Source organism: Bombina bombina, chromosome 11 (genome assembly GCF_027579735.1).
Source record: "Bombina bombina isolate aBomBom1 chromosome 11, aBomBom1.pri, whole genome shotgun sequence".
NCBI lineage: Eukaryota > Metazoa > Chordata > Amphibia > Anura > Bombinatoridae > Bombina > Bombina bombina.
In genome coordinates, this window is record NC_069509.1 from 160,252,897 (window position 1) to 160,265,124 (window position 12,228).

Genomic DNA, 12,228 nt, shown 5'->3' on the forward strand with positions numbered 1-12,228 from the left:
ACTATATGCAGACAGACAGATGAATACTACTGACAGAGACTACTATATGCAGACAGACAGATGAATACTACTGACAGACACTACTATATGCAGACAGACAGATGAATACTACTGGCAGACACTACTATATGCAGACAGACAGATGCATACTACTGACAGACACTACTATATGCAGACAGACAGATGAATACTACTGACAGGCACTACTATATGCAGACCGACAGATGAATACTACTGACAGACACTACTATATGCAGACAGACAGATGAATACTACTGACAGACACTACTATATGCAGATGAATACTACTAACAGACAATTGCTTCTTTATCTGCCTACCTAGCACTATAGCTAGACAAGCAAATACAATGCATATGTGAGATAAATAGGGCTATGTATTATACAATATATGTGTATTTAAATAAATTGAAGGCTTTAGAATATACTTATATACAATTTACAATATGTAAGGTCACAAGCTCACCTACCCTGCACACTGTGAGCTAAATCAGATCTAATACACAGGCAGGCCCTTTACTGTTCATATTATACTTTTGTATTAAAGTGATGGTAAACTTTGTTAAAACGCTACACTACGTTTGAACCATCTTTCCAAATGAATGGCACTCTCATTCATAAGTTTAATGTATAATCTGTGTATTAAATAATATCTCACAAACTGTTAGAATGGTGCCGCTATTCTTCCGCCCATCTTTTTTCTTAGATTTTTTTTTTTTTAGTCACCTTCTTCAATCTTCTAATCAGAACCCGGGCCAGCTGGCATCCTTGGAAGAAACACATGCGCCCCTTACTCATATAGCGCATGCGCTAGATATTTGATGCGTCTACAGAGCCTGCCCTGGGTTCTGATTGAAAGATTGAAGAAAGTGACTAAAAAAAAAAAAAGACTAAGCAAATAGACAGGTGGAGGAACAGCGGCACGATTCTCACAATTTGTGAGATATTATTTAATACACGCATTAAACTTATGAATGAGTGCCATTCATTTAGAAAGATGGTTCACACGCAGCGTAGCGTTTTAACAAAGTTTGCTATCACTTTAAAGGAATATTCTAGTCAAAATTAAACTTCCATGATTCAGGTAGAGCTAATTTACTCGTATTATAAATTTTTCTTTTTTCTTTTGGTATCTTTATTTGAAAAAGCAAGAATGTAAGCATAGAAGCCAGACCATTTTTGGTTCAACACCTAGGTAGCACTTTATCATTGGTGTCTAAATGTAGCCACCAATTAGCAAATGCTACCCATGTTCTGAACCAAAAATGGCCCGGTTCCTAAGCTTACATTCAAATAAAGATACCAAGAGAACAAAGAAAAATTGATAATAGGAGTAAATTAGAAAGTTGCTTAAAATTGCATGCTCTATCTGAATCATGAAAGTTTAACTTTGACTAGACTATCCCTTTAATTATCGTCGGGGCAAGTCACAGTGATATACAATATATTAACGATAACTATAATAATAATAATGTTTATCTAATAAGTGCAACTATTTACCTTATAATTTTTACATCAATTACAAAATTAAAACAGATTTAATATTATTGAAAATCATGTCACAGGGCAGACTGGTGAGGTGACAGTCACGTGTAATTCATCACTCTACCTGCAGTTTTTTTATTATCATTCCAAACACAGTCATAAATGGGAGGTTTAAAATAAACACAGCAACCCCTGCAAGAACGGCCACACCCAAAGTCTAGGGAGAGAGAGAGAGAAAAGTGTCATACATGCAATAATTTATTATTCCAACATGGGGAGCTCAAGTACAAACAGAATCTTAAACGACCACTCAATGCAGTAGAATTACATCATTAACAAGGGCATAATAAAAACATAATGCAATAGCACTTACTCTGAATTTTTTTCCCATTGTCTGGCCCCTTGTATCATGTGACAGACATCAGCCAATCACAGACTAGTATAAGTATATCCTTTGAGCTTCTGCACATGCTCAGTAAGATCTTGATCCCCAGAAAGTGTGAATATAAAAATGCTGTGCAAAATTTGATAATGAAAGTAAATTGGAAAGTGTCTTAAATAGCTGCTTTTTGTGAATCATAAAAGTTTATTTTGACTTGAGCGTCCCTTTAACAACTATAAAATGTATGTTTTATTGAGCGTGCTCTCGATACGTATCACTCATTATTAGACACATTTATACAAATTTTTGGACACAAAACTTTTTCAATATTAAAATACTTTTGATGAATTATTTTTGTATTTTTATGGTAAACACATTTTTACAGAAATAAAATGGCTGCAAACATTTTGGGCAGCCATAGATTGATATAAGAGCATTTTTAAATACTGCTGAAGTTTTTAAAACTTTCTTGTTACCCTGCAGCAAAAGTATGTCCTTGCAAGCACTCCTGTACACTTTACTGTGATAATTGGGTATTTTATCTGATATACCACTGAGAGGGCTACATATATAATTAAAGTGACACGAATCCCCAATTTTTTTTTTCCAATTTATTTCTATTATCTAATTTGTTTTGTTCTCTTTGTATCCTTTGTTGAAAAGTATACCTAGTTAGGCTCAGGAGCTGCTGATTGGTGGCTGCACATATATGCCTCTTGTTTATTGGCTTTCAGCTAACACCCAGTAGTGCATTACTGCTCCTTCAACAAATCAGGATACCAAGATAATAAAGTAAATTAGATAATAAAAAGTAAATTGGAAAGTTGCTTAAAATTGTATTCTCTATCTGAATCATGAAATAAATATTTTGGGTTTCATGTCCCTTTAACTAATGACTTTTATGATTAGCTACATACAATACAGTAACATTACATACAAAAGATATTATCTGCCATCAGAAACAGGAAACCGGCCCTTAAAGTGATTGTAAAGTTTAATGAATTAGTGCCCAGTATCTAAAAATAATCTTAAAAACAGGGGCTCTTTAATTCATTAAACTTTACAAAGACGCTTCTTTTTTTAAATATTTACTATTGCATTATGGTAAACATACCGCCCTTCCTCCGCCCGCATCTCCTACTGTATTTAGCATATGGATGATGAATGCGGCTTCCTCCAATCGCTGCGTACCCCCTTTGGGGTCCAGTTTGCGGGGCACCTAACGATTTGAAGGAAGCTGGCTTGGTCATTGATATGCTAAATACAGTAGGAGATATGGGCGGAGGAAGGGCGGTATGGTTACCATAATGCATTGGTAAATATTTAAAAAAAGAAGCGTCTTTGTAAAGTTTAATGAATGAAAGTGCCTCTGTTTTTAAGATTATTTTTTAGAAGCTGGGCACTAATTCATTAAACTTTACAATCACTTTAAATGTAATAAATTGCTGTCCAATTTGGTATACATGCAGTTAAACTTAAACTTTCATTGGTTAGATAGATTTTGTACAACTTTCCAATTTACTTCCATGAACAAATATGGTTTTATCTTTTTGACAATACATAAATCCATAGAGCAATTTTTTAATGGGTAACATGAATTTCCAGAAGGAGTGAAAGTGATACTTTAATAGTGAAAATACACTGCATTTTCTTTTTTTTAATATGCATGATTAACCATTTTAAGGGGGATTTAATTTTTAATTCATTTTGTATTCCCTTAAAGGGACAGTCTAGTCAAAAATAAACTTTCATGATTCAGATAGGGCATGTCATTTTTAACAACTTTCCAATTTACTTTCATCATCAATTTTGCTTTCTTCTCTTAGTATTCTTAGTTGAAAGCTAAACCTAGGTAGGTCATATGCTAATTTCTTAGCCCTTGAAGGCCACCTCTTATCTGAATGCATTTTGACAGTTTTTCACAACTAGAGGGCATTAGTTCATTTGTGCTATATAGATAAAATTGTGCTCATGCATGTGGAGTTACCTAGGAGTCAGTAATGATTGGCTAAAATGCATGTCTGTCAAAAGAACTAAAATAAGAGGGCAGTCTGCAGAGGTTTAGATACAAGGTAATCACAGAAGTAAAAAGTATATTAATATAACTATGTTGGTTATGCAAACCTGGGGAATAGGTAATAAAGGGATTATCTATCTTTTTAAACAATAACAAAATCTGGTGTAGACTGTCCCTTTAATTTATTTTTTCCCATTGAATTCAGATCTAGCACTGTATATGACCATAACTTGCACTGATATTTGGAATGTGGCTTAGCAAGCTGCATGGCTCAGATGCCTGAGATCAGTTACCATTCTGTCTTAAATATAACACTACATTCCTTTCCAATGCACCCGCTTACAGCTGAAATCATTTCTGTGCTGGTCTGTGTTATGTAACATCACATCCTATGATTACCTGTCACCTCCCTGGCAAGCTTTTCAGATTAACAGATAATAGTTATGTACCCCAGCTACTTATTAAACCATCATAGTGTCATAAGATATTTTTTCAGTCTGTATTTCCATTGTCCGCACAAAAGGATCATCCAGCCAAAATCTAAAGGCACCTTTGTGCAGTTCAATTTTAAATGGAAGCATTTTTTGTATTAGACTTACAAAATTTGCAGTAACGCTTCTTGTAAAAAGCTCTCTCTATTTCAGTGAGATATATTACTGTGCAAAGGCACAAAAAGCATATCTAGATATTAGACATTAAAAAATTATTTTTGTCCAAAAAATGAGTTTAATATTTTTAAAATGATCAGTTTTGCCAATACGCTAACACTTGATTGGGCAAGCCTGTATGACTAAAAACAATGTTTACTGTCTGACTGGCTGTCTCTAACATCAATCATTAGTAATACTATAGCAGGATTGGACAGAAGACATGGGCACATAAATAGTCAAACCCCCTGGACATTATAACAAACGAAGGAGCTCTTTAGCCAAAGTTATAAAAATACAAATTTGCCCAAAGCCCAAATGCACATCTCTACTAGATACGCTCTATGCACCAGCATTTTACACCACGTGGATTCTACCAGAGTCAGCTGAGCCTTGTACAATATAAATTTAGTATTTAATGATGAAAGCAAAGGCACCGCTGGCTCTCGGAGCTGATAAAATGTCTTAAATGCTGGTGCACTGTGCATATCTAGATATAATTTATGCAAGATGTGCATTCATTTTTGGAAATAAAAGAAAAAAGCTGTCCCTTTAACAAGTAAATGAGCAAGCAAATACAGGGGAAAAAAAATTACTTGATTCGTTCATGAAAATAAATTGTTATTATATAGGCGGGAAAGGTTCTCTGCCGGTGGGTAAGGCTTCACATTTACACTATTCAACAGTGATTCAGCAATAGCATTGTAAGTTTATTTATTCCTGTATCAACCAATAAACATGTAAGCTTTACTATTGTCCTTGACCAATCCTGACACAATAAACAAAATGCTGTCCTGAATTTGTTCCCCATAGAAAATATCAGGTGAAAAAAATTGTAATTAACAAAAAATTCTGAACAACCCTCTGTGACTAACGATTCATCCGAAGCACATTTTGTTTTGTCTGAGCTCATATCTACTCTATGTGCCCGTGAAACTCTGATAGTCTTTTGTACAAGCACTTTTGTATACACAGGTATATTGCAAAACTGCTTCTGTACAATATAAAATGCACTGACCTGTCAGTTTTGTTTGGAATGTCCCTTTAATAATGAAATATGATACCATTATTTCTGGGGTAAAACATTAAAAGACTTGGCACATAATTGTTTGATGCCATATTGAAGCATTTAGGCGTATTTTGCGTTTCTACATTGCTCATCAGAAATTTACCCATTTTTAGCTAACTTTGGTATATTCCTTCCAATCCATCAGAACTACAATGCAAAGTGGTTTGAACAGCTTTTCACAGGGGTTACAAATTCAAATCCATTCTAGCTTGTTTGAAAGCCCAGCAGTAACCTGCTTATCTTAAGCTTATTAAAAGATAATGCCCTATATAATAGCTTTTATTCCACCGTTAATATTTTTGTGCATGCTTATTTACATACTAAATATATATACAATATAATTGTTGTTGTTTAAAGGGAGATAAAAGTGCACAAAGAAAACAAACTCCTGGAAGAGGATTAAACACATAGTAAAAGTCCGCTCTGGAGCAGCAATGCCCTACTGGGAGCCAAAATCAGCAGCTAAATCCCAGTAGTGCACTGTTACTCCCGAGCCTACCTATGTATGCTTTTCAACAAAGGATACCAAGGGAACTAAGCAAATTAGATTATAGAAGTGAATTGGAAAGTTGTTTAAAATTGTATGCTCTATCTGAATCATGAAGTAAAAATTTTGGGTTTCACATGTACACTTGAAAGGACAATGGAGGTTGGACTACTCAGAGATGTTGGAAAACACACACGTGACCACACAAAATAAGGTGTCCATGGAGTGTTGAGGGGCAGAGCTGTTGTAATTATGGAGGTTTGAAGCTTTGGAGGTTGGAAGATAGACACACTTTTTTAATTTCTACTGAGCATGTGCAAGAGTTCACAGTGTATTCATATACATGTCTGGGATTTGCTGATGGCTGTCACATACAGGGGGACAGGGAAATTGAAGCAAAATTAGAAATTTGTTAGAAAAAAAATTCTACTGCTCATTTGAAATGTTTTATTACATTATTTTTTAATTACACATTTGTATTTAATTTTCCTTTAACAACAGTGAGTAGTTGACTTTGCTATAGACAAATATGGTTCTTTTGTAGTATTTAAGGTAGCTAGAGTTTACCAGTGATCATTTCTAAGCTGAACTTGTCCTTGGGATAAAACTGATGTTATTTGATCTTTCTGCCTCCATTAAACCTTTTTTCTTTTCTTTGTATTTCTAGACAACTTTTATTGTGGAATCTGAAAAATGTTTGCAATGAAATTTCAATCATAGCAACTAACAAGGTCACTCTAAAACCTATATAATTAGGCTTTATTTTTTTATTAAAATGTACATAGGACCTGCTGATTGTACAGTCTGTTTAGAGAGTTATTTACATAGTTACAGTAGAGAAATACCACACTTTCCTGCTTCAAAACACAATACAATACAAAGTCATCAGGCGCAGCTAATGCCCAGTGCACTCATCACATTTCTAGAGCATCTGAAATGGCGCAAATTTTGCAACCTTCCAACAGAGTGGTTTCCGGAAGAAGGTCATTTTTCTGTGAAGTACACTGCCGGTGTTCTGTCGAAATTTGCTACCTTGTTTAGATTTATTACCTCGATGGGCGAATGCGCAGAATTACGCAATCGAACTCCACATATGTTTAAAAAAAATTTGTAAAATGCGATTACGTAATTACAAGTATGCACAGTAATAGAGGTAGGAAAATTCGACGGAAAGCAAAATGTATCACTGCGTTCCTCCCCTGTTTTGGACACACTGCAAATATCACAGTTCTCGCATTTCAAACAATTAGGCTGCTGCTGTAACACACTAGTTTATCAGTTACAGATGAGACAAACTAAAAAAGTAAATACACAATGTTGAAAAGATTATATTAGGAAGTGTGTTATTAAAGACGCATATGTTATAAATGGCGAAGTGAAGTTGTTAAACGTGTCATATACAGTATATTCCATTTTACTCAGTGGGGTTTCTGGGTTTTATATTAAGTAACCATAGCAAGGTCCCCAGTGAAGTCCCGAGTGCGCATGCACAGTAAGCCTGCTAAAAAAACAGGTGAGGAACGCAGTGATAAATTTTACTCTCCGTTGAATTTTCCTACCTCTTTTCCTGCACATGCTTGTTATTATATAATCACATTACGCACATTATTTTGAAACATATGTGAAGTGCGATTACATAATTCTGTACATAGGCTCATCGAGGTAGCATATATCAGTGAGGTAGCAAATTTCGACAGTCTATGGCATAAAAATGAACTGTTGGCAACTTTGTTATAAAAGTTAAAAGAATGTTTTGCTTATTGTTTATATAATTTGTGTCCGATTAAAAATAAAGTTTCTTAGCCTAATACAGCTGATTCCCAGGGCTTTAACATAAAACAGCCATGATACTCAGATTAAAAGAATCCCCACACATTCTTTTTTATTATTGTTATAAAGTTACAAATCTTTTATTGTTATGCTAAGTAATTTCTTAAGGCTGTCTGCTTAAAGGGACATGAAACCAAAAAAGTTTATTTCATGATTGAGTTAGAGCGTACAGTTTTAAACAACTTTCCAGGTTGTGTCTATTCTAAAATGTGCTTCATTCACTTGGTATCTTTTCTTGAAGGAGCAGCAATGCATTACTGGGAGGTATCTGAATACATCTGGTGATCTGATAACAAGAGGATTATATGTGCAGCCACCAATCAGCAGCTGCTCCTAATAATGCATTTGCTGCTCCTAAACCTAGGTATGTTTTTCAACAAAGGATACCAAAGAGAAAAAACACTTTTGATAATATATGTAAATTGGAAAGTTTCTTTAAAATTGTATGTTCTATCTGAATCATGAAAGAACAATTTTGGAATTCATTTCCCTTTAAGGACGGGAATTGCGCCATTTTAGGTGTTCCAGAGTTGCCTTTAGATTTTAGTTTTATTACACCAAATGGTGCTCTGTTTGTGTTTTTTCACCTTGTGGAAAAAAGTATTAATTCTCATCAATGAAAGGAAAATTGTGTTTCACAAGGGAGACATATTATTAAAGGGACAGTCTACTCCAGAAATTGTATTGTTTAAAAAGCTAAATAATCCCTTTTTTACCCATTCACCAGTTTTGCATAACCAACACAGTTATATTAATATACATGTTACCTCTGTGATTACTTGTAGCTAAGTCTCTGCAGACTCCCCCTTATTTCAGTTGTTTTGACAGACTTGCATTTTAGCCAATCAGTGCCCTCTCATAAGTAACAATTGTATCTATATTGCACACATGAACTAGCTGTGAAAAACTGTCAAATGCATTCAGATAAGAGGCAACCTTCAAGGGTTTCGAAATTTGCATATGAGCCTACCTAGATTTAGCTTTCAACAAAAAATGCCAAAATAACAAAGCAAATTTGATGTTAAAAGTAAATAGGAAAGTTGTTTAACCTCTTGAGTGCTAACAACGGCTCTGAACTGTCGCAAATTGTCTCACTCAGGTCCTAACGACGGCTCAGAGCCGTCACTAGCACTCTCCCACCTTGAGGGAGAGCTGGAGGCTTCCACCCTCTCCTACCCCGGTGATCGGGCCTGTATAGTGACAGGCATCGCCTGGGCTTCACGTTTTGCGCGGTGATGTCATGCGCAATGACGTCACTTTGCAACTTTATTAAAAATGGACAATGCAAAGTATAGGGAAAGGGGGCATGCTGCTTAGAAGCCTGTATCTCAGCTACAGACCCCCAAGACCCACCGTTGGAAATTTAAGTCTTGGGGATCTGTAAAAAAATAGAAAAATAAAGTTAAAAAATGTTTTATGTAAAAAAATAAAAAAATTCAACTTAGCACCCAGGTGCTGAGCACTCAAAAGGTTAAAATTGCATGCCCTATCTGAATCATGAAAGTTTAATTTTGACTAGACTGTACCTTTAAAAGACCATTAATCGCAGGAGAATAGCATATCAATAAATACATAACAAAAAAACAATGTAAAAGCACTTTCAAATTGAGCAGTAAACATGTGACAGCCATCAGCCAATCACAAAAATGCATATTTGTATATTCTGTGAACTATTGCACATGCTCAGTAGGAGGTGGTGCTGCTGAAAGTGTATATATATAAAAAGAGTGTGCCAATTTAGAATGGAAGAGAATTGGAAATCTGTTTAAACTTTGAGTCAGATAGAGCACACAATTTTAATTTTGACTTTAGTGTTCCTTTAATGGGCATAGGCTCAGAAACAGCAATGCACTGCTGGGAGCTACTGATTGGTGGCTACAATTTTGTAGTTGGTGAGTGGTAGCTCACATGATACATTCAGCTAGCTCCCAGTAGTGCATTGCTGCTCTAGTGCTGCATTAAACTATGAACTTACCCTCCTTTGCACTGGTTAAACACAATGTATTTTTTAATTGCACTATTGCTTTCATGTAACAGCATTTCCTATTTGCATTTTTCTATCTCATTAAATACTGAGATCTGGAATTTTTGCCAGCTCCCCAGAGAAATCCCTGACCACTGCATGATGGGCAAAAGCGTGGTACTGGATAGCTTAGGATACCTTACAGAGGGCCCACACGTAATTTTATAGACATGATGGATAACGTGATATAATCCCTACAGGTTCATTTTCTATGTTATACGTTTCAGCTGGAAATGGTACCCTATTTATCATGTGCTCTACCTAAAGGATAAACAACTCAAGAATGGATTTTCCCATCAATGAGCCAGACAACAAGTGGCGCACTATTTTTTTTTTTGCTTGTGCATTAACTGAACTCAAAGTTAAATTTTAACACGGCCAGGTTTGCGCGCATATTATAAGTTGAAAGTATAAAGATAGTGCATGAGATGAGCGGAAGATCAGGCGCACTAACTTCAGGATTTCGAATATCACTACCGCACTAACTTCTTCTCCCAAAAACTTCTATGGGTCACAGTTTTAAAAAAACAAAAAACAACTAACACATATCGCTCAATCACTAACCCGACACTGTATTAGCCCACCAGCGCTTAACCCAAATACTTTACATTCTAATGTTCTTCACATACAAGAAAATGATTTTGTTTTTTAAATAGATATATATATATATATATATATATATATATATATATATATGATTAATTATTTTTTTTGTAAAATATAAATCTATATGAATCTATACAGATATATATATATATATATATATACTGTATATATATATAGATAGATAGATAGATAGATAGATAAATAGATAGAAATATATATTGGGTGTTGTACCCCGAAACGTCACTTCTATAAAGTTTTTTTCATATAAGTCCAGTGAGTGCGGATATTTTTGTTGCATTTGAATTGAATCCACATTTCCGGACACCCTGGCAGTTGCCTGTATTAGGTGAGATTGCTAGTCCACTTTGGGACGTTATATATATATATATGCACAAACACATATATAATAGCCCTTTCCATTCAAATACCATGTCATATACCATATCCCTTTTAACCTGTATGAAACATTTTTATTAATACTTATATTACTTTTTTATCAGAAAGTGTATATATGAGTGAAATAGTTTATTTTAACATGTGTTAACATTTAACATTTTTTTTTACCCTTTACACTAGGTCTCCAGCTGCGCTTATTCTTCAAGCGCAATTTCTATTTGCATGCAAGCGCAATAGTTTACTTTCAACTTATAATAATATGATCACTATTTAGCACATCCACGATGTTGCTTATCGCCAACATTAGCACACCACTTGTAATCTAGCCGGATATGTTTAATTGGGACTAAAACGGTGCAGTGGTATTAAGGGATATGAAAGTCATTTTTTACATTGTTGCATTTAAAATATGGCATTTTAAATGTATTTATTTAATTCAATTTAAAGTGAAGATAGTGTACAGAGAAAACTTAATTTTTGTTATTGTTTTTTAATGATTGTGAGGTACGTCCCTTTCCACCAATAAACCAGTTAGAGTTCTGCCAATGAGCAATATTCCCTTAAATGGACAGTCTACATCAGAATTGTTATTGTTTTAAAAGATAGATAATCCCTTTTTTACCCATTCCCTAATTTTGCATAACCAACACAGTTATATTAATGTACTTTTTAACTCTGTGATTATCTTGTATCTAAGCCTCTGCAGACTGCCCCTTTATTTCAGTTCTTTTGACAGACTTGCAGTTTAGCCAATCGGTGATGGCTCCCAGGTAACTTCACGTGCACAAGCACAGTGTTATCTATATGAAAAACATTAACTAACACCCTCTAGTGGTGAAAAACCTGTTAAAATGCATTCTTAAGAGGCGGCCTTCAAGGTCTAAAAAATTAGCATATGAACCTCCTAGGTTAAGCTTTCAACTAAGAATACCAAGAGAACAAAGAAAAATTGGTAATAAAAGTAAATTGGAAAATTGTTTAAAATTATATGCCCTATCTGAATCATGAAAGTTTTTTTTGGACTAGACTGTCCCTTTAAAGGGACAACAATCATAAAATTACTTTACCTTCCATAGGAAATACATAGCCACGATGACTGTGAGCGGAGCCGACCAGACGTAATTTAAACAAGTTGCCAAATCCATTAGTTTTTGTATGTCAGAAGAGATTAAGTTAACAATCTCACCAGCAGAAGAATTCTTCCTCCCCGCACTGGAGATCACCAAAGCCTTGAAAGAAAGAACTCATTTAGCATTAAGTAAGAAAGG

The 12,228-nt window shown here is 34.7% G+C and overlaps 1 protein-coding gene across 2 annotated transcripts in view; it reads right to left on the reverse strand.

Moving 5' to 3' along the window:
* The window catches only part of LOC128642107 (multidrug resistance-associated protein 1), a 148,709-nt gene that overhangs the window by 62,427 nt on the left and 74,054 nt on the right, over positions 1-12,228 (reverse strand). For both annotated transcript variants that reach the window (XM_053694768.1, XM_053694770.1), the window contains exons 11-12: positions 12,028-12,189; positions 1,628-1,720 (exon numbers count right to left, since the gene is read on the reverse strand). In XM_053694768.1, coding sequence (XP_053550743.1) covers positions 1,628-1,720; positions 12,028-12,189 — 255 coding nt within the window. The remainder of the gene's footprint in view (positions 1-1,627; positions 1,721-12,027; positions 12,190-12,228) is intronic.